We start from the raw sequence: 24,491 nt of genomic DNA on the forward strand, positions 1-24,491 counted from the left end.
ATAAACCAATTCATAATCCATTTCCACTTCATGATCGCTATGTTCAAGTTTCATTTCAGATTTCATTTCTTATCAATTTCACAATTTACATCAATGGCTCAGAACATGGCCACCCACTTATATGAGACAATGACTCATATTAAACATTTCCCATTTTACAACCGATAAACATATTATTTGTATCAACATCTCAACAGATAAGCATACAAGCTGTATCCACATTTCAACAGATATGCATATTAGCTATATCAACACATCCAGTGACAAGGATATGAGCTGTATCAACACTTCCAAAGATAAGCATACGAGCTGACAAGCATATGAGCTGTATCAGTGGACTCCATCCCCTATCTCCTCCCAAACAACATCCGGTTTAGAGGTTCATCCCCTATCTTCCCCTAAATCGTGGAGTACATCCCCTATCTCCTTCCACACACACAACATATACACACAAAGGTCATATACGTAATCAATCAATACATAACGTTAATGTATTCTATCAACCGTCATACTCTATGACATATCCAATTGATTAGTTTTAGTTTTCCTAATCATCATGCATTGTCTACAACAATCAAAACTACCTTCCACTGGTAGCCCAAGCAATTATTTCTAAATAGATAATAAAAGTTCAAACAGATAAAATATCAATGTTGTCAAAAGCGAGCGATTTATAAATCCAACTCCATCATTTCACAACATAATGAGCCAATTTCATTATTTCCAACTCAATTCCGTAAGTTCACAATTTTCCCAAATTAATTATACCAATTAATTTTAAACAACAAATTAGGGCTTGTACCCCCAACTCTAGATATTAACCCGAAGGTTCCAATATCACCAACCAACAACTACATCATCACTTTGAAACCCAAAATACAAGTTATGAACCCAAAATCACAAAACCCTTTTTACACATTTTGAAACCCTAAGTCCCAAAATTTCCCAAGTTCAACACTCTATCAAAACAACTAAAAATCTAGGTCAAAGACCATAAGAGTGAGTAGGAACCCCTACCTCAAAAGATGACACCCAACGAAGAAGATGATGAAAACGAACTTGCTCCAAACCACGAGTTTCTCGGATCAAAAGATAGCCCTCGACGATCAACAACTCTTTTGTAAAGGCCAAAGGTGAGGAGAGCACCCTAGCTAGATCAATACTTAGAGAGAAGTTAAGGTTTTAGAGAGAGGAGCTCTCAAATGGCTTTTTCGGAAAAGTAAGAGAGAGAAAGAATGAGAAAAAGTGATTTAAAACTGTCCCACAGCCAACTGATATACGACATTCCCGCTCGAGCAGAAAACACAACGCTCGAGCGTCAAGAACAAAAACTAGGTCCGCTCGAGCGCCAAGACACAAGAATAAAGCACATTCGCTCTAGCGCGAAAACCAATCCGCTCGAGCGTAGATTTCCCCCTCCCAGAACTTACATCGAAAAGGTACTACCCGCTCGAGCGCCATAGTACCCGCTCGAGCGCCGCCGCTCGAGCGTAAAGAAACCCGCTCGAGCGTAAAAATCACATCTGCAGAAGTTTTGCAGGGACACGAAAAACTGGGAGTGTGCAATCCCCGCTCGAGCGGACCGCCTAAAAACTGGGCAACAAGAAATTGAAACCAAGGCCTAACCAACCTGTAATAACCCTGCCCAAAACATCCTAAAACTCAATCAAGCGGAATCAAAGGACGACAACAAGATAGATAGAACTACCAAATTCACGGAACCAAGTTCGGAACACAACAGAATAGTAGAGGGACAACCGAGATCGCTATAAACTTCTTGCCTTTTGGCCACATCTGTTGGACCATAGACATTAACAATCACACAATTAAACAAGGAAAACAAAGTACCTGACATTAGGATGAAATTCCAGTTGCCACAGCACTCATGTACTTGAAACACCATTGGATTCCATACACAGAGCAACCCACCTACTCTGCCTTCCGCATCTACTGCCATATACTCAAAATGGTTTTCATGCCAGATGGATTTTACTACTTCGGTTGTGATGCTTGATCTCTTTGTTTCTTGTATCATCACTAAGCTAATTTGCCTCTTTGCCAAACTACTTCTGATCTTTCTCCTTTTCTCCGGTCTTCCAAGGCCTCTAACATTCCATGATTGTATCTTCATAACAAAAATTGTTTACCCCTCAAAACTCCTAGAGCCTCACTGCTCAATTTTCTTCACCTCCCCTTCTCACCTCTTTTCTTTTATTCGTGGCCTCCAATTCCTCTAGCTTACTCATCACCTCCCCCTCATTTCCATCACAGTCTACCCCCAAGACTTTTCCAATTTGAATTGATGCTTCTGCCTCTGATATCCATAGACATCCTCTACTAGACTTGCTAGCCAAGGATAGTGAAAGAGCAGCTACTACAGATCTGAAAACTGCCCCTTTTCGTAAATTCATTGTAGACTTTAGAAATCTCTTTCCCTCTTTGTGCTTCCACTGCTTCAGAGTTTTCTATCTTCCGCTTGCCTCTCCTATCTCCTTTAGCTTATTCCTATGGATAGGGGCTGAGTTCACCTTATTTTGCAATGCTTTGGGCTGCTCCACCCTGTTAACCTGCTTAGTTATAGAGTGAAGTCTATGATTAGCCCAATTACTTGAGTTTTCAGCCCATTGGGCCGACCCCTTCTTGCTTGACTCCAAGTGGGCCCTATTTAAATCCACCTCTAAATTAATCCCCTGCTGTAGCCCAACAGGCCCACTTAAAATTTTTATAAAACCAGATTTGAAAACCTCATCATCACCTCTACAGCTATCCTCCTTGCGTGCGCCACCTCCCTCTGGCTCCCCTAGACAGAGTCTCCTGACAGAACCATCCTTACATTCAGCGCCTTCCTCTAACCCACCCATCATCAATTCTGACGACTCCACCACCGAGAGCTCCCTCAATCTAGTTTCCTCGTCCATGTCATTACTGCAAACATAGGGTATCTGCCTATCCCCTTTTGCCAATACACAACCCTTAGCCACCTCAACACCCACATGTACTGCCACATCATCATCTTCTTCCTCCTGTCTGCTACCTCTATCTACAACAGTGTTTTTTACTTCCTCAAAGCTGGAACTAACTTCATTATTCCTCATAAAGGATTGACAGATGCACTGTTCTTTCACTATTTTTGAAACTATTGTTTGTTCCTCACAAATCCTTACTGGATAAAATACACCATTACACTCCAGGTTGATTGTGTGATTAATGGTGTCCATACATCGTGTCTCTATCTTTACTTTCCCGTAGTGGAAAGTTGACAGATTAATTGTGTCCTCATCCATTTCAAGAACTTCACCCCATTCTCGACCAATGTTGCAAAAAGTGTTATTATTCCACAGGATCAATGGCAGCCCATAGCAACTGATCCACACCTGCCTCACCTGTTCAAAGACCATGCCTTCTTCCCACTCCTCTACCGAATCACACCAATCATTAAGCCATTCCTGCATTAGCAATAAATTCTCCCTCATAGTTTCCACTGATTGAAAGGATAGGATTATTTGCTTACCACCTCCTATTTGAACTTTGATATCACCATACCCACGTCTGCGTATTTCATCCTTCAGATCAGCAGCCGAGAGATGAATTTTTACCCTTGCTACTGCACTTTCAGACAGCCATCTATTCCCTCCTCTCTGAACCTTCATAGTGCGAACTGAACTGGATTGAAGAACCCTGCCTCTGACCACATTAGTGTAGGACTTATTCCTTTGATAGGCGACATTTGCAGATTGATTACCTTCGCTTCTCCTCCACTGTTGCACTGGAAGTGCCTTTCTTGCCCTTTTATCATATTCCTTCTGATACTCAGCCATTTTAACTTTTAATGCTTTATCGTCACACCAAAGTCCATTTGCTTTTTGCAGAGCCATATTCGCTGCTACCGGACAATCATACCTGATAAACCCGAATCGAGATCCTGTAGATCTTCTTTTCTTGTTTGGAATATACGAATCCAACACAACTCCATAGTTTGAGAAGATCTTAAATAGCCCTTGTGCCCCCATAGATACTGGTATGTTGTCTAGAAATACAGAATATATATTTTTCTCCCTCTTAGCCCCACCTCCTCGACCTCCATGTCTGCGGACCACTGGTTGCCATCCTCCAAGTCAAAGCTTACTGGACTGCCCCTCGTACTCTTTGCCCAATCCCCATGGATGCCCACTGGTTGCCATCTTCTTTCTTCTCTCTATTCAAACATGCCACTTAGCAAACGTTTGGAGTTGCTTAAAATTCTTCACACACCATAAACATGTAATATTAATTGAATTTGCATACTGATCTACATAGCTACTAGCCAACTAAGGGCATGCAGAAATTGCAGCATCTACGAACACTAATGTAATGATGAACCAATGAGATAGTAAACAAGGAAATATAGAGAATAGTCCACTGGTGTTCTGAAGAGACCAACCCATCCAGGCAAAAAAATGACAAATCCAAAAAAAAAAATGGAATTGTGAATAAAAATACAAAAAGAATGTTGGACTTTAACAATGCCTAGAAAATTATTCATGGAATTTGGTACTTAAATAGGTTGCAAAAAACAATTGCCACAGTACGTTTGTAAGAGGCATGTGCACAGAGAGAGAAAGACTGGCCAGATGTAAATGATAGGTTTGACAAGTTTGTAAAATAAAAACAAATATGACAGCAATACCACATGCACAAAGAGACATGCATGTGTGCATGATTAACAACTTGCCTTGCACAGGTCATTCAAAGAAGGTCTTCTGAAATTAGCCTCATCCCCGTGTTTGAAGATCAAAGAGGTGTCAATCACTCTTCCATAATCCAACTTTAGAGCTGTAAGTAAAAAATCGAGAAAATAATATTCAAAGCTATCGGTAGTAAATAGCACAAACTTGGTGTAAGAATAGTTGTCAAATAGTAAATCGAAATTGTCTTTTTCAGAATTGTGAGTCAAATCAAGAAGTGAATCATAAATATTTGGTCATAATTTCTAATTTACATAGAAAAATATATCTGTTGCATTAGATATTAAAAATATATTATATATATGAAAAATTTAGACATAAATCAATGAAAAAGGCTCTAATAGGTAAGATGCTTCTATGACGGTAAGTGGGATCATTGGTACAATGGTCCCATGTAAGATCACAACCTTTTCTTTTCCCTTTTATATATTTTTCATCAATTATTTTAAATAAAGAAAGCAAACAAACCCAAACTCTAAATTTCGCAGCAACAATAACTCAATTTTCCAAATCTTCAAACTTTGTAAAAATACTCAATTAACGCCTTCAAAATATTCCTTTCGTAAGTGCAAAAAATTGAATAAAGTTAACTAAGCGTAGATTATAGTAGAGAAAGGAAAAAGAGTTTTTCTTCCCCAGGATTTGAGTCTTTGAGAGAGGGAGGGAGAGAGAGACAAAGGATGGAATATAATAACCCTAAAGACCTTAAAAAGATTGTTTCGAACCCTTTTCCAGCAAAAAAAACAAAACAAAAAGGGGCCAAAAATCGAATTCAATGAATTGATCTATTCAGTGATTTAGTTACGATTCATCGAGATTTACAATTCATGCAACCTGTTTTTATCGATCACCTCCTAAATTGTATTGAATCATACGATTCAAATCACAAATGTGCAATTCCAAAAACAGATGTAAGAAATTAAAATCAGCTGACAGCTAGTAGCCAATGGCAAACAAATACATGGGATAACTATATTAACGAAGAATAATACTTATTTCAACTGTCATGCAAATAGAAATATTTATAAGGAAAATTAATATTTAATCATACAACTTAGCTTACCTTTTAGATCATTGTTCAAACTGTGGCCAATTAATATTGTTTTTCCATCCCGTAAAAGCTTCTTCATTGATTCCTATAAATTCACCAGAGAGAAAGACATTCAAATGCCAACTAACTTTTATTCATTTAGTTATTTTATATTTCAGATGATTTTTAGTTATTTATATATTAAACTTTTACCTAATTATATTTTTGGCTGTGCTGTTTGCAATTTACTTCAAAACTAACCACATATTGCCTGTACATTAGCCAATGAACAAGTAACTCCATCCAAATCTTCTGCACTGAGCCCAGTACTTTCACTCCTATAGTCTGCAACTGCTTTATTCGGATTTACAAGTTCGTTAAGTTTGACCTGAAAAACTCCAAATTCCAAAACACAACATCAACTTGGGAAGTGAAAAGAAAATTGTTCAATTGAGACCTCTGAGATGTCTAAAATTGTCAAACTAGTTGCAACATAGGTAATTCTTTTGCACCTGTGTTTCTATGCGTGAGGTGAGAGGGAGGTATTACGAAGTCATGCTGCACAAAAATTTGAAAACAAACTCAAACAGTACCTGTAGATTGCGCCCAACAGCACAAACCCTCACCAGAGCTTCAGTGCCATTTTCAAAGAGAACCATCTCACAATCAACGGCAAGCATTTTTGGAAATTTCTTTATCTGGTTTGTACTGAGCTTCATTCTCAACCATCCCTGAAGTTAAGAAGAAGACAACACAAATCAATTAGCATAAAAAAATCAACCATAAACGAAATCAAAAAACTAAAAGAAACCTTCATTGTTTACTGGCCTCATTTGGTAACTCACTGTTTTACTTAGAAGTCAAAAAGTCACTAAAAAAATTAAAAAGTCAATGAATTATACTAAAAAGTCAAAAATTCTACTGTCTCTCTACTTTTTGCACATCTTTTCGTAAAAAATTAAAAAGTCATTCCAAACATACTAATTTTTTTTACCTCATATTTTAACAAAAAAAAAACCAAAAAGTTACTAAAATAGTATGTTCTCAAATGAGGCCTGAGAGTAGAAACCATCAATTAACAATATTGGAAAGAACTTAAATTCCATCAAATACAAGCAAATAGGGCACCTCTGATTTGTTGGTTTGCAACAAATGAACTTACTTGGACATATGCTTTCACTTTGCACAGAATTTATGTTGGACATGAAAAAAACTCAGGTTGGAATTTTTGACACTACATGAACCAGATACAAATTTGGCCAGTTAGGGTTGACTAGCTAACAGCATGAACCTCAAAAGTGACACAATACGATAGAGCACACACCCAAAAAATAAAAGCAAATTGGGTTAGTGTCAAACCTACATAACTCGAATTTGACATGTCTAACCCGTTTGAAGGTGCTATTGTAGCAGTTCTTGAAGTCAGTTATGCGTTAATTTTTTGTGTTAGTTTTTTTTTATGATTTTACTTTTTATTATTGAAAGTCATACTGGTTTGGAATACTGATTTGGCTAATTGTGATCTATGAAGCACGGACACGGACACGCACACAGACACGGGCACGGACATGGGACACATCAATTTTTAAAAAATGGGGACACGGACACAGCAGGGGACACGGCAGATTTTTTAATTTTTTTATAAATATTTTTATTTTAATACATATTAATTATTTTATTCATTTATTATATTTTTTAAGTAATATGTTCTAATTAATTTTTTTATTTTATTTTATATACATGTTTATTTATTTTTATTAATATGTATAAGTATATATAATATAATAGTTATATAATAATAACTGGTGGCATCCTTTATAACTATTATAATAATAATACTTTCAGTTATTATTATATTATAATAATAATAGTTATATTATATATATATATATATATGAATCCAGCAGATTATAATAATAGCTATATAATATATACATATATGAATCCAGCAGATTAAAGAAGATAAAGACGCAACTGAGAGAGAGAGAGGAAGAAGCGATCGATCGCGATCGCAATCGCGAGGGAGAGAAGGTGAGAGAGAGAGCTCGTCGAAGTCGAAGGGCGACTGGATCGTCAAAGTCGAAGGGGATGGAGGTCGCTGGCGAGTCGACTGGACTGGATCGAAGTCCAGGTTTGTTTCAAGACCTTTACTCTTCTCCTTTACTCTTCTTTTTTGCTCTCTGTGTCCAGATTTGGACACGCGTGTCCAGATTTGGTGGACACGCGTGTCTCCGCCGTGTCTCCATCGTGTCCCCTGCAAAAAAATAATTAAATTAAAGGGACACGCCACCCGACGTGTCCCCGTGTCAGACACTGCCACGACATGAAATATGCCGTGTCCATGCTTTATAGATTGTGATGATTGAGACTTTTTATCTATTTGACTATTTGTGAGATTATTTCAACTTCTACTTTTGTGGGTTACTCATGAAACATGAACCTCAAAAGTGACACAATACAATAGCGTGCACACCCAAAAAAAAAAAAAAAAAAAAAAAAAAAAAAAAAACAAATTGGGTTAGTGTCAAACCTACATAACTTGAATTTGATGTCTAACCCGTTTGAAGGTGCTAGTGTACAAGTTCTTGGAGTCAATTATGAGTTAATTTTTTGTGTTAGTTTTTTTTGGGTTTTTACTTTTTATTATTGGAAGTCATACTGGTTTTGGATACTAATTTAGCTAATTGTGTTGATTGAGACTTTTATCTATTTGACTATTTGTGAGATTTTACTTCTACTTTTGTGGATTACTCATGAATTTTTGAGTTGTTTTTATGGATATCATATAGTCATTGTAGATGTTGATGAATATATGTGTTTATTCTTGTTAATGGATTAAACATGTATACATAACCTAAGAAGCATGGATACAGACACGTGACACGACACGGACACGCCGACACGTTATTTTTCAAAAAATGTAGAACACGACACGCAGGGGACACGCATGAAATATATAATTTTATATATTTATTATATGTTATATATATGAATATATCATTTAAAGATAATAAAAAAATGTAATGCAACACTAATTCCTATAAATTTATATGATTTTTGTTTTATTATTGTGTCTTAAGTTATTTTGTTCAAACTTATTATTAGTTTCACATGTGTCTAATTGATAGACACGTGTGTTTAAGCAACAGACACGTGTGTTCTCCAAGTGTCCAAAGAGTGTCCGGGTCTTTAAAAATAGAACACATTTTGAAGAGTGTTGGACATGTGTCCTAAGAGTGTCCAAAGAGTGTCAGTATCCGACACGGACACGACACGGATACGTCACATTTTTAGAAGTGTCCATGCTTCTTAGTACGTAACAAATAGGATGTGCACATTAATCATGGCATGCAAGTCATAATCAGGTTAACACTTTTATAAATAGGTCGAGTTAGTGTTAAGGGAATTCTCACTAAGGCTGCAAACAAGCCGAGCCGAGCCGAGCTTTATTGAGCTCTAGCTTGGCTCGTTTGCTTATCGAGCTCGTTTATTGAGCTCGAGCTCGCCTTGATAGGTAACTAGACTTGAGCTCAAATCGACTCGACTCGATAATATTAATGAAATTCGAGCTCAGCTCAATGAGATTTTTTTAATATTACTTATATTATTTAAATAAAAAATATTATTTATATTATTTAATATATAAATAATATATTTATTATTTAATTTAAATAAAGACAAACGTACCGAGCTTATTCGACCTTGAGCTCGGCTTGTCTCGTTTACTAAACGAGCCGAGCCGAGCCTGTTCATGAACCGCTCAGTTCATTTGCAACCGTAATTCTCACAAACTGAAGATGACATGAAACAAACAAGATCAATAAGACAGATTCCCACCCCCCAAAAAAACATTGAATATTTATAATTACCCCGCAGAATTTAGTCTCATTTCTTCAAATTGCAATAGACGAGCATGCAGCAAATTAAGACTCACTATTTTCAACTATATTTAAAGGGACAACAGGGGCTACTTCTAGGCCATGCTCCATATGGTATCAGCTGGAGTTGTTTCCTTCAGTACATGCACGATCATAGATATCAATTGCATTTTCACCAAAGAGTAACCGTATATCTCGCAAAATTTGAATTGATCTTTCCACTCATTATTGTGTCATCTTCGGCAAAAAAAAAAATAGTATACTAATTCTCTTGGTACCAGAAAGTACAAAACAACCAATATTTGTAACATATACTTCTTAATAAATTCAATATTCAAATAATGTCTGTCCCTGCTATTGCACAAAAAGCAAGGAATTTTCTTAGTAAAGAAGAGAACAAGCTGCAAATGCAATAGCCCAATCTGATAAACCAAACCAAACCAAACCAAGCCCTAAGTCCCATCAAATGGGGTCGGCCAATAGCCCAATCTAATGCACAATTATAAATTATAACACCTAGAAATGACATATACAATAGGAGAAGGGATACTTATCAAATGCAAAAAAAGAATCAGCAGATTATATACCAATTATTCCAAAAGGTGGTAATAGAACGAGTCTCATTGAAATCACCCAATTGATTAAAAAGTAATTTCAAATCCATGATGATTTTTCTTTCAGTTCTATAGAAGGGGAAACCAAGCGTAAAAGTTGCATGCAAGAGTTCGTCATTAAAGGCAGTGATTTCTGTTGTTCAAAATTGTGAAATTAAATAAATAGATTTATGAAGAAAACAAATTATATACCAAGAACATATGCTGATAATTACAACTAAATTTCAACAAAAATACACAAAAAACAATAAAGGGTAAAGAGACAAAACCGAAGCCTGTACGGAAGCAGTTTTCTTAAAACAGATTTCGCCGCCTCACGGGTCGAGTGCTTGGGGAAACTCGGCGTCTATCTCCCAGGATACGATGGTCAAAACCAGCTACGACAGAAGCACTATCTGTCTAGCTTAGCGAACAAAACAATGGCAGCACTCTCTCACAATAGGAACTATCAAGCAAACTGACTTGTAAAATGGAAGCAAAAATTTCTATATTGAAACTTGACAGGAGGGTCTCAATTTATACATGTATAGGGGAGAGAGGAAAAGCCTCCAGCCTTTAAGGCTAGTCATTAAAACACCAAGCATCCATAGCCCCTTTCCACAAAATGAAAAGTATGGATGCCCAAAGGATTCACACCCTTTAGCCAAGAAAAAAGATTTAAATACTCTTTAAAATCCTATTCATGAATCTAACATCATGAAGCAATTTCTTAGCAATTTCTTATTCAAAACCCAATGGTTTTTGGCTCACTTGGACCCAACACAAAAAATGGTTTGGACCCACTTTAATATTTAATTAAAGTCACCACACTTTAATATTAAATTAAAGTCCCCAAAAATCATTTTTTCCAACAATCCCCCACATGAATAAAAATTGACCGAATGACTTAACAAACGGACATCGTTCAACAATAAAGACTCTGAGAGAGAGTACAACGGACTAACCCCGACATCAGAGAAGGTAGCTTTTGGCTTTGAACCTCTCCCAGTGAAAACCTATCGAGTTTACTGGCAGATCAGTGAATAAGACATCTTGAACTGCTCTACCGTTTATGTAAACTGAGACAATAGATCTCACACGGGAATTACTCCTACCACCATTATGTTCTCACTGGTGTGCCTTGTGTGGCCCTAGACACTAGCCTGGTTCAGCGAGTGGTTTCAAAGAATCTTGGCCTGCCCAATTCTTCTAGAAGCAGCCCCACTTCAAACTCACATAGGTGACTCTACTAAAGTATCCTGCAATACTTAGCTCAACAACTTAACACATAAGAGTCATTAAAAGCTCAACTTATCCTCCACACTTGCAGGTATCACTAATAGAAGGAATGGCTGGAGGTTTAACCTCCTTAGTGACATACCACCGTTACACGCAATTAGGTTGTCCCATTGAACCTAGATCTTGGGATCTCTAGTCAACTAGGTTGGGTTTCCATTCCGGTAACTTCCAAAGGCCTTAACCCCATTCCTTTTGACGACGTTTCGACTAACACTCGACTTAACCCTTTGGTTAGCAGATCCGCAATGTTGTCCTTAGACTTTACATAGTCTAAAGAGACAACTCCATTCGAGAGTAGTTGTCGTATGGAATTATGTCTACGACGGATATGTCTAGACTTTCCATTATACATATTACTCTGTGCCCTACCAATTGCAGATTGACAATCACAATGAATGCAAATAGCTGGCACAAGTTTAGACCAACGTAGAATATCTTCAATGAAATGGCGAAGCCATTCTGCTTCTTCTGTTAACTCTGATTCCATCATTGATCTAGATATACACGTTTGCTTGGAAGATTTCCAAGACACCGCTGCCCCACCAAGAGTGAACACATATCCACTAGTGGACTTTGAGTCCTTTATATCTGATATCCAATTCGCGTCACTATATCCTTCAAGCACCACTGGATATCGAGTATAATGCAGCCCATAATCCCGAGTGTAGCGTAAATACCTTAACACCCACACAATGCCCTTCCAATGAGAAGCATCAGGATTACTTGTGTATCTACTAAGCCTGCTAACCGAGTAAGCTATATCTGGCCTAGTACAACTCATCAGATACATTAAACTTCCAATTACCCGAGAATATTCTAACTGAGAGACACTCTCTTTATTATTCTTAGTAAAGTGTAGACTTAAGTCTACAGGTGTCGATGACGCACTCGTATCTGATCCACTAAACTTCTCAAGTATCTTATCAACATAATGAGACTGAGAAAGTACAATTCCGCCAGAGATTCTGGTAATCTTAATTCCCAGAATAACATCTGCAATGCCCATATCCTTCGTGTCAAATTTAGAGTTTAACAACTTCTTGGTAGTTTTGATCATTTCATCGTTACTACCTATAATGAGCATATCATCAACATATAGACACAAAATGGCATAACCTCTGTCAGTGTCTTTGACATAAATACACTTGTCACATTCGTTGATTCGAAACCCATTTGATAACATTACATTGTCAAACTTCTCATGCCATTGTTTAGGCGCTTGCTTCAAACCATACAAAGATTTGACAAGTTTACAGACTTTCTTGCTTTGTCCTGGAGCTGAAAACCCTTCAGGTTGCTCCATGTAGATTTCTTCATTCAAATCCCCATTTAAGAAAGCTGTCTTTACATCCATCTGGTGTATCTCAAGATTGCGCAAAGCTGCTATCGCAATCACTATGCGAATGGATGTTATCCTAGTTACAGGTGAGTACGTATCAAAGTAATCCAGGCCTTCTCGTTGCCTGTACCCTTTGATAACGAGCCTTGCCTTATACTTGTCAATAGACTCATCGGCCTTCATCTATCGTTTAAAAATCCATTTGCAGCCTAAAGGCTTACAACTTGGAGGTAAATCTACCAACTCCCAGGTGTAGTTCTGTAAGATGGAGTCAATCTCACTTTTGATCGCTTCTTTCCATAAAGGACTCTCAAGAGAAGTCACAGCTTCGTGGAAAGTTTGAGGTTCGTTCTCAACCATATAAGTCAAGAAGTCTGGACCAAAAGATTTGGATGTCCTAGCCCTTTTACTCCGTCTGGCCTCATCTAAAACCTCAATTTGATCATCACCTGGATCATCAACATGATCATCCTCACTAGCAAGCTCATCAAATTGCTCCAAAGACCTTGGAACCCCTGCATGCGTTCGGCAAGGAAAAATGTCTTCAAAGAAACATGCATTCCTTGACCCCATGATGGTATTCCTGTGTATGTCTGGAATTTCAGACTTATGAACAAGAAATCGATATGCACTACTATTATGTGCATAACCAATGAATATACAATCCACAGATTTCGAGCCTATCCTAACCCGTTAGGGTGTGGGAATCGCCACTATTACAAGACACCCCCACATTCATAAGAATTTATAAGAAGGCTTAACGCCTTTCCATAACTCATACGGGACCTTGTCCACTTCGCTTCAACACAAGTTTCACACTTGTGTTTCGTCAGAACAACCTTGTCGGACTCAAAAAACCATGCGAAAAACATGTTTACTGAGAAGAGACCTTGAGACAAGATTCTAACGAATGTCCGGAACATACAGGACTTCGTTCAAGGTTAGCTCTTTTCCTGAGGTTAACATCAGGACCACCTTTCCCTCAACAAATGAGGTAGTAGAGTTTCCCATAAACAACTTCTCACCATTTGTAACCGGTTTGAAAGTTGTAAACAGCTCCTTCTCGGAGCAGATGTGGCGTGTAGCCTAGTAAAACTAAAAGCCTCGCTACCACAGTTGTAGCACTTCCCAAATAACCGAAAACCAGGTTCCCGCGGCTTGTATGCCAGCTTCTTTGCAACACCACCCCTTGGCCCCAACTAAGAGCCCTTGTTCAAGGAGGGGCTTCCTCCTCATCCCAGAAAATTTGCCATGCTCAACAACATTGGCCTTTACTGAGGAGGTACTCCCTCCTTTCTTTCTATTATCCTCTTCAATCCGGAGTCGGACAACCAGCTCTTCAACAGACATTTCCTTGCGCTTGTGCTTCAAGTAATTCTTGAAATTCTTCCAACCATTGGGAAGTTTCTCAATGATCACAGCAACTTGGAATGACTCGTTCAATGGCATCCCCTCAGCATGAATTTCATGCAAGATCACTTGGAACTCCTGGACTTGGCTTATCGCAGTTTTAGAATCTACCATTTTAAAATCAAGGAAACGGCCAACCACAAATTTCTTTGCCCCGGCATCCTCAGTCCAGTACTTTTTGTCCAGAGATTCCCATAATTCTTTTGCTGAGCTCTTGGAACAAAACACACTATAAAGTGAGTCTGCCAAGTTGTTGAACACATAGTTCCGGCAAAGATATTCTGTCTGCTTCCATGTGTCAAGCGCCATGACTTTCTGCCTGTCAGGCTCATTCTCTGCCACGGGTGGAGGATCCTCACTCAGAACCTTGGCAAGGTTTAGCGTGGTCAAGTAAAACAGCATCTTTTGCTGCCATCTCTTAAAGTTTTCCCCAGCAAATTTTTCTGGGCGCTCATGGTGACTAAGCGGTCCTCCCAGAACAGCCGGAGTAACACCAGGGTTGACCACAGAGATCACAGCAGTAGGGGTTGGCAATCCAGTTGTCCCGGGGTTCAAATCCCCACTAACATTAGCAGTAGCAGCAGCATCAGTGATAGTTTCTATTTCGGAAAATTACACCAGAATATCACTTCTGTGTGTCCAGAAATTAAACTTAACCCTTAGAAAATCCCTTAGAAGAAAAATTAATTCAAAAATTAGTCTCACCACAAAACCTAGAATCGAACATGGTCAAGAAAGTTCCCAGGAAGACTGGAGGGGTCACATCGGTCCCACTTAAAACCCAGTTAACCTTTTGACAAAACTTTTAAGAGCATGTTGACTCCTAGTCCGTGATAAACAAATTAAGAATTAAATTTTCTTAGGGATGAACTAGGTTAAAGCAAACCAGGGTCCAAAACTTTTACAAGCAATGTAAAACCATTGCTACAACAATATAAGCAAATAAAACTTGCTACTACAAATTGGTAAACAAATCAATTACATCTCATGCAAACATGCTTCAAACATTTTGATAAAATAGCCAATCCATAAGGATTCTATGTAGTCCAAAAGCTTTTCCACGCTTAGGTATTCCTATTCAACACAAACGTTAGTAGTCCAAACATTTTTGTTTTTACATCCCAAATTCTATTCATTTGGTTTTATATTTGTTTTTCGCATTGGTATCCCTACAAAGAAAGTTAGTAGCAAACCACAACAAAATACAAACAAATAATCTAAAAATTTTAATTATAATAAATAATTGAAACCATCTAACCAACTATTAATTATATAAGTAACCAACTAATATAAGGTACCAAAACAAAATACAATTTGTAACTTTAAAATTAAATTACAACTTTAAAATAAAGTTCAATACTCATATGAGTCATGAATGAAATTAATTCATAATAAACATTTAAACTAATAACTTCAAATAGATAAGTCAAATTCAAAGTTAATGCACCCAATTAAATAATTCAAATTAATGCACCTAATTAAATAATTCAGATTAATGCACCTAATTAAATAATTCAAATTAATGCACCTAATTAAATAATTCAGATTAATGCACCCAAATAAATAATTTAGATTAATGCACCCAATTAGATAATTTAGATTAATGCACCCAATTAAATAATTCAGATTAATGCACCTAATTAAATAATTCAGATTAATGCACCTAATTAAATAATTTATATTAATGCACCCAAATAAATAATTTAGATTAATGCACCTAATTAAATAACTCAGATTAATGCACCCAATTAGATAATTTAGATTAATGCACCCAATTAAATAATTCATATTAATGCACACAATTAGATAATTTAGATTAATCACGTGCACAATTCATAAAACTCTATAACTCCAAATACATTAAATTATGTAATCTAGCCTAGAAAATAATAAGCATGCAGCAAATTGAGACTAGAATAGAATTAGCATGTCAAAATTGCAACATCCATAAATTATATTTTATAACCTTAAAATTCATGCAAATCATGGTAGGGAAATGATGAACCATACGCATAAAACAAGATCATACTAATACAATTAAGTATGCAAATTATAATAGAGCATTCTAATTAAACTAAGCAATTAGAGAGTACCATTGCATAATTTACAATTATTGAAATAGTGAGCAATTCCGCAACAATTCCTAGTAACATTATACAAAGCTAACCTAATAGTCTATATAAATCTATTCGATCAATTTCATAGAAAAGATATATAAAATCTGTTTTAAGCTTGTTGTTCAAAATTGTGAAATTAAATAAATAGATTTATGAAGACAACAAATTATATACCAAGAACATATGCTGATAATTACAACTAAATTTCAACAGAAATACACAAAAAACAATAAAGGGTAAAGAGACAAAACCGAAGCCTGCACGAAAGCAGTTTCCTTAAAACAGATTTCGCCGCCTCACGGGTCGAGTGCTTGAGGAAACCCGGCGTCTGTCTCCCAGGATACGACGGTCAAAACCAGCTACGGCAGAAGCACTATCTGTCTAGCTTAACAAACAAAACAATGGCAGCACTCTCTCACAATAGGAACTATCAAGCAAACTGACTTGTAAAATGGAAGCAAAATTTTCTATATTGAAACTTGACAGGAGGGTCTCAATTTATACATGTATAGGGGAGAGAGGAAAAGCCTCCAGCCTTTAAGGCTAGTCATTAAAACACCAAGCATCCATAGCCCCTTTCCACAAAATGAAAAGTATGGATGCCCAAAGGATTCACACCTTTTAGCCAAGAAACAAGATTTAAATACTCTTTAAAATCCTATTCATGAATCTAACATCATGAAGCAATTTCTTGGCAATTTCTTATTCAAAACCCAATGGTTTTTGGCTCACTTGGACCCAACAGAAAAAATGGTTAGGACCCACTTTAATATTTAATTAAAGTCACCACACTTTAATATTAAATTAAAGTCCTCAAAAATCATTTTTTCCAACAATTTCATGATGATAGATAGCTATAAAATTACTCCGAGGTCATGCATAGTAAATTCTAAAACAGAATTTGAGTGACGCAGCCTGCATAATTTGTACAAGGCATAGTTGAGTAATTTTGAATTTACCTTTAGCTAGACATAGAAGAGAGTATTTATAACAATAAATTGCTAATATTGGACCATGCCTAGAACTAGAAGATACAAAAGTACAATCATCACTAACATGCAAGGGGTGACTCACAGAAATTTTTGCAATATATGAAAATAAATAGCAAAAAAAAGAAAAGAAAAAGGAAAAAAATTGACAGCAAACCTCCTCATGTGACAGAAATGAATAATCTGATGGGTATTTTGCAATATATGAAAATAAATAGCAAAAAACAGAAAAGAAAAAGGAACAAAATTGACAGCAAACCTCCTCATGTGACGAAAATGAATAATCTAATGGGTATTTTGATATATGAAAATAAAAAAAAAAAAAAAAGAAAAGAAAAAGGAACAAAATTGACAGCAAACCTCCTCATGTGACGGAAATGAATAATCTAATGGGTATTTTGCAATATATGAAAATATATAATAAAAAAAAAAGAAAAGAAAAAGGAACAAAATTGACAGCAAACCTCCTCATGTGACGGAAATGAATAATCTAATGGGTATTGTGGGTGTTCAAGAGTTAAGCGAACCAGCATCTGCACTGCCACAACCGCAACTTAATAAGGATCATACTCAATTGAATTACAAGTAAGATACGTAAAGCTTAACAAATTTGTAATACAAACAGCCCGCCTTACAATACAAACAAGACGAAGAATTCTAAGAGAAACAGTAGAAAACACCAGTAAGTGATTTCAGATTAATGATGCATTCTGAAACTAGTGCGGAAAAATCTGTTCAAACATTTTACGAAAACACGCAAGAGCATAATACTGAATCAGACAAATTAATATTAATGTGGTAAAACTGAGAACAAGACAGAAATGTGCATTTAAATTTACAACATAAATGAAACTCAAAGCCAGAGAAATCACAATCTCATGACTAGAATATTGATTAAGGAGGAAAATCAAGCAACGGCATGCTGTTAAAAAAAATTAAATAAATAAGAAGCTATTTTAGAATAAAAATAACTTATTCCTAATCAATCCATACATGTAATTCTATTACATTCATCAAAAATATATAATTCTTATCCCAGTATGAAACTACAGCTTACAGACAAACTGAATAAAAACATGTTAATCAAATCAAAGCAAAGCAAATCAAACCTGCCCAGGGGATTCAACTTCTCTGGATTCCTCTATGAATTTCCTAAGTTTATCCTGCTTAGAATACCAGTGCATTTTGTTATCGAAAAACTGCAAACAAACACAAGCGTTGTCGTAATGATTATTCACATAAATTAGTTTCAAGGCAACAACGTTGGTGCAATTAATTACCTTTAAATCATCCTCTCGGCTAAATGTCTTTAGAAAACAAGCCAATGTAACAGCGGACTTCATTCTCGGATCACGTATTCTAGACCCGAATAGTTTGTCATGCTTACTTAAAAACGCCTCCCAGTCTCCTTCACCGCCCTCCACCCCCTGTTGCTGGGCCGCCTTGACGAGCATAGCAAGAACCTAACAACATTCAAGTGTTATTTCAGATAACACCAGCTTCAGTGAGAGAGCAGAGCAGAGCAGCAATTTGCACAAGTAGTGCAGAGTTTTAGATCTACATCTAGTATTTCCCTTTCCAGCACCAACAATTGGCAATATATATTCAATAATTAAGTTGAATTTCTAAAAAAAAATCATTAATTTTACTACTAGAAACTATTAAATCCTTTAGCAATAGGTTGGTTAACTACAAAAAAGAAAAAAGAAAATTGTTCATATATTATATAGCAAGTGAAAGCTTTATCCTTCCCCACGTTGGCGATCATCTTATCCATCTGTGTGTGTGTGTCTCTGTGAGAGAGAGAGAGAGATGAAAAAAGCCGGGAAATTGAATTAGGGCTTCTGCCCGGATCCTCTCCGGCTTCTCTCCGTCCGTTCCTCCAGGTGACGGACCACGTCACCTATAAATAAATAAATAAACTGCTTAGATTTGTTTCTTTAAAAAATAAATAAATAAATACACAACCACAAACACATAGTTGTCTCGTTTAGTAGAGACGTGGAAAAGTGATTATACCTTATAATTTAATAATTTATACTTATAACTGTGAACATAAACTGATTTTTTACTTATAAATTAAGTTTTTTTCTCCCCCATTCAAAAAATAAATTAATTTTTGACTTACAAAAAATTATAAATTATATTATTTAACTAAACCAAATACATCAAAATAACTTAAATTAAATTAAAAATTAAAATAAACTGAAAATAAATCCTACCAAATAAGCCACACTCACAGCACGCACACACTCCCTCCGTCCCTTTCTGACGAACAAACACTCACAACAGACTCTCTCTCCCTCTATCACATTTGTAACCATAAAAAATTAAAAATTAAAATCACACCGATTCTCTCTATCACATTTCTAATTAATTCTTTTTATTTTATTTTATTTTCATAATATATATATATATATATATAATTTTTATAAAATTAATATCATTAAAAATATACTTTTAAAATAAGACTAAGATTAAATATATTTAATAAAAATTTAAAATAAATAAAAAATAATTACTGTAGGACAATCTTCACTGTATTTAAATAAATTAAATTCTGTTGTGTATTAAACAACAACCAGAATATAAAGAAATAAAAGAAATGAGAGAATTTGTTTGATTACAAAAATCAAACTCGAAATAAAAATAAATAAATAAAAACAGATTTTATTTTGTTACAAAAATAAAATTAAAATCTGATTTAAATAAATAATAATAACACTAAAAATAAATTAAATAACTTACTTGATTTAATTTGTTTGAATTATAATCTGATCAAGTCCAGTGTTTGACACTGTGTCCTTAAGACAGATTCGTTCTCTCCACGGTGCTTTCAGAATTTGGACGTCTATCTCCCAGGATAAAATGATCTACTACAAACAATAGCAATACTACAAATTGTTTGCCTAACGAACATACTAAATGTTTATACTCTCTCTGACAAGAAAATAATGTAGCAAAATGAAGAGGATGTTTGCAGAATTATGAAGGACGAAAACTAGAGTTACAAAATCCAAATGAGGGTTGTCCTATTTATAGATGTAATGGTGGCTGTAGGTTTTGAATTGAATAGGTATGAAACCTGTTGGTTTTGAATTCAAATAGATTTGAATCTGTTGGATTACAATTCAAACAGATAACAAAAATGAGAAGGGCCCTGTTTGGGTGTACAGTAAATCCGGACTAGTTTAATTCCAGGAAGGGCCATGTTTGGATGTACAGTAAAACCAAACCAGTTTAATTTTAAATTCTGAATTTTATTTTACCAAAAATAAAATTAAATTCAAATGTTTTTGGCCCAAAAAGATTAATATTGGACCGAACAAGCCCAACCCAACCACACACCCACGCCCAGGCCCAGCCCGCCCATGTGTGGTTTTTGGGTCTAGCCCATTTTGCCCATAACCTCTCCCTCTAAAACACTTGGGTACCCCTTGGGGCACACCCCAAGTACCAAACCCAAGCCTTATAAACCCATTCAAAACTTCCCACCAAATCAATGTGGGATAAGCCATTTTACAACTTTAAGGAATTTCCACCAAAACTCTATTTCCATGGAGCACACTTTGGCTTCAATTTCTCATTCACTCGGTAATGGTTTTGAGCAACCAAATATACCACGTGAATCACAACGCGGCATAGAACACGTTACCACTTTGACCCGTGAAAATCGACGCACGGGGCCCACCTAAAAAATAGACCGAACTTAGGATAAAATTCTGGTTTTACTCAGAATTTACAACCATTTCCAACAATCCCCTACATGAATGGAATTTGTTGACAACAGAAATGCAACAATATGCAGGTTTATCGAAAGAGTATAAGTCGAAAATATCTTGCATCAGGATAGGTAGTTTTCGGCCTTGAACCTTCTCTAGTGATAACCTATTGGACTTACTAGCTAACCAATGGACGCGATGCCTTGAATTGTTCAGCCGTTTGTGTAAGCCAAGACAATAGATTTCACACAAAATATCTTCTAACACATCGTGGTTCTCACTGTTGTGTTCATTTTGGCCTTGAACGCTCCTGGTTTTCATGAATGTTTCTAGAGAATTTAGCCTTTTCATTCTCATAGAACCGGCCCCAGTTCGACACTCATATAGGTGATTCTTATTGTGAGTATCTCCTTATACTCGTCTTGATTTTATGCCTTAATCAAGATATAAGTAATCATTAAAAGCAAAGCTTATCCTTATACCCTTGCATACAACATATGTTACAGATATCACTCTCACCATAGGAATGGGTAGGAACTTAATCCTTTGGTGATTTCTGGCGAGCCATACATAACTTAGTTGTCCCTTTGAACTTAGTTATTGGGATCTACAGTCATATAAGTAGGGTTACCATTATGACGACTCTTATGTAATAGGCTTTAATCCCATCCCCTTTGATGAACTATACACTAGCTCTTTTGTCAAACCTTTTGTTAACGGATCCGTAATATTCTCTTTAGATTTTATATAATCTATGGAGATTATTCCGTTTGACAACAATTACCTTATGGTATTATGTCGACGACGAATATGTCATGACTTACCATTATACATATGATTCTGTGCCATGCCTATTGCAGATTGACTATCACAATAAATGCAAATAGCTGGCACAGGTTTTGGCCACGTTGGAATGTCTTCTAAGAAGTGACGAAGCCATTCTGCTTCTTCTCCTACTTTGTCTAAAGCAATAAACTCGGATTCCATTGTGGATAGTGTGATGCATGTTTGTTTCATGGATTTCCAAGAAACAACAGCGCCTCCCAGAGTAAAGACATATCCACTTGTGGATTTTGAATCTTTAGTATCCGATATCCAATTGGCATCACAATAACCTTCAAGTACTGTTGGATATCGAGTAAAGTTCAAACTATGATCATGGATGAATCTTAGATATCTAAGAACCCGAATGATCGCTTTCCAATGGTCTTCTTCGGAGTTACTAGTGTACCTACTCAATTTACTGATAGCATAAGCTATATTAGGATGAGTACAATTCATTAGGTACATTAGGCTTCCAATAATTTGGGAGTATTTTAACTGAGACACTGCATCACCTTTATTTTTTGATAAATAAAAATTGACGTCTACAGGTGTTCTAGCTAAATTCATATCATCCTTGATAAATTTATCATGAATTTTCTCAATATAATGTGATTAAGATAATGCATATCCGTCAGATGTTTTAGTAATTTTCATTCCTAATATAACATCTGCGACCCCCATATCTTTCATATCAAATCTTTTGTTAAGCATTTGCTTGGTTGATTTGATCATGTTTTGACTGCTTCTAATAATAAGCATGTCATCCACATAAAGACAAACTATGACATATCCTTGGTCAGTGTTTTTAACATAGACGCATTTGTCACATTCGTTTATCTTAAACCCATTAGTAAGCATTGCATGGTCAAAATTTTTCATGCTATTGCTTAGGTGCTTGTTTTAATCCATAAAGAGACTTCACAAGTTGACAAACTTTCTTTTCTTGCCCCGACACTACAAACCCTTCGGGTTGCTCCATATAGATCTCTTCATTTAGATCACCGTTTAAGAAAGTTGTCTTAACATCCATTTGATGTATTTCTAAATTAAACAACGCTGCTATAGAAATAAGCATGCGAATGGAAGTTATTCTTGTCACAGGGGAATATGTGTCAAAATAGTCCAGACCTTCCTTTTGTCTGTAAACCTTTAACTACAAGGCTTGCTTTATACTTGTCAATTGAACCATCTGCTTTCATTTTTCTCTTGAATATCCATTTATATCCAAGAGGTTTAGAACCTGGTGGAAGGTCCACCAATTCCCAAGTATGATTTTGCATAATGGATTCTTAACAGCCTCTTTCCTCAAAGGTGCTTCGGGACCTGTCATTGCTGCCTTAAAGCTTTGAGGTTCAGTTTCTAACCGGTATGTCAGAAAATCTGGACCAAAGGATTTTGATGTTCTCACTCTCTTACTTCGTCTTGGTTTATCATTAGTTAAATCCTGTTGGTCGAGACCATTACTAGTCTCTTGTGTTTTGATTGTCATTAGTCTCTTGACTTTGTGTACAATCATAAGTTCTTTTCTGTGAACTTAATTCCTGTCATTTCTTGTAAGGAAAGACATGTTCAAAAAACACAACATTTCTTGACTCTATAATAGTGTTCACATCTATATCAAGTATTTCAGATTTATAAGTCAGAAACCGATATGCACTACTATTCTGAGCATAACCAATAAACACACAATCTACTGTTTTTGGTCCAATTTTAGTCTTTTTAGAAACAGGAACTTCAACTTTTGCCAAACACCCCCACACTTTTACATATTGGTAGGAAGGCGGTCGACCTTTCCACAATTCATAAGGAGTACTGTCTGTTTTCTTATGGGGTATTCTGTTAAGAACATAATTAACAAACAATAATGTTTCTCCCCACAAGTTCTGTGGTAAGCCTGAACCTAGTAATGTGGCATTCATCATTTCTTTTAGGGTTCTATTCTTCCTTTCAGCAATTCCATTTTGCTGTGGAGAATAAGGGGCTGTAGTTTGGTAAATAATGCCATGTTGTGCACAAAATTCATCTAATGGTGCATCATATTCACCACCTCTATTACTTCTGATATAAATCAATGAATTTCAAAACAAATTCAAGAAAAAACCAAAATAATTATGACTACTCAAGTCAGAATTAATGTTTTGACAAAATCATATCCTCATAAAAAATTTGCCTAAGAATCAAACAATTCAAAAACCTATTTCATTGTATACATTCTTGCAACTCAATAACAAATAAATGTCACAGTCATAAAAATATTTGTGACAGAAGAAAATTAAATTATCTCAACTAATGTAAGAGATACACCCCCATATTAATAAAATGGTTCATGGTTTAACAAATTCTACTACGCAAGTAAAATAATTATTAATGACATCTCATGTCACATAATTCAAAATAAACTAAAAATCAACATAAAAGATTTCTTAAATTTACTTTCCAATTAAATGGAACAATATAACTACATACATCTTCATGTTTAAATTTCTCTGGTGTTTAAACACCCATTCAAAATTGATTGGAAAAACTCAAATTAATCAACATATCAATTTAACATTTCAAATCACA

The 24,491-nt window shown here is 35.8% G+C and overlaps 1 protein-coding gene across 1 annotated transcript; it reads right to left on the reverse strand.

The window, feature by feature from the left end:
- Positions 1 to 5,728: 5,728 nt before the first annotated feature.
- Positions 5,729 to 19,131, reverse strand: LOC145804382 (small RNA degrading nuclease 3-like). The gene is made up of 5 exons (XM_082898072.1): positions 18,660 to 19,131; positions 18,489 to 18,578; positions 17,844 to 17,912; positions 6,348 to 6,485; positions 5,729 to 6,142 (listed from the first exon to the last, which is right to left on the reverse strand). Exons 1-5 carry the CDS (start codon positions 18,831 to 18,833, stop codon positions 6,011 to 6,013), a joined length of 603 nt encoding a protein of 200 aa, XP_082754198.1. The 5' UTR covers positions 18,834 to 19,131; the 3' UTR covers positions 5,729 to 6,010.
- Positions 19,132 to 24,491: the final 5,360 nt, after the last annotated feature.

Source organism: Camellia sinensis, chromosome 12, assembly GCF_055761805.1.
Source record: "Camellia sinensis isolate YWXY chromosome 12, ASM5576180v1, whole genome shotgun sequence".
In the NCBI taxonomy this organism is placed as follows: Eukaryota; Viridiplantae; Streptophyta; class Magnoliopsida; order Ericales; family Theaceae; genus Camellia; species Camellia sinensis.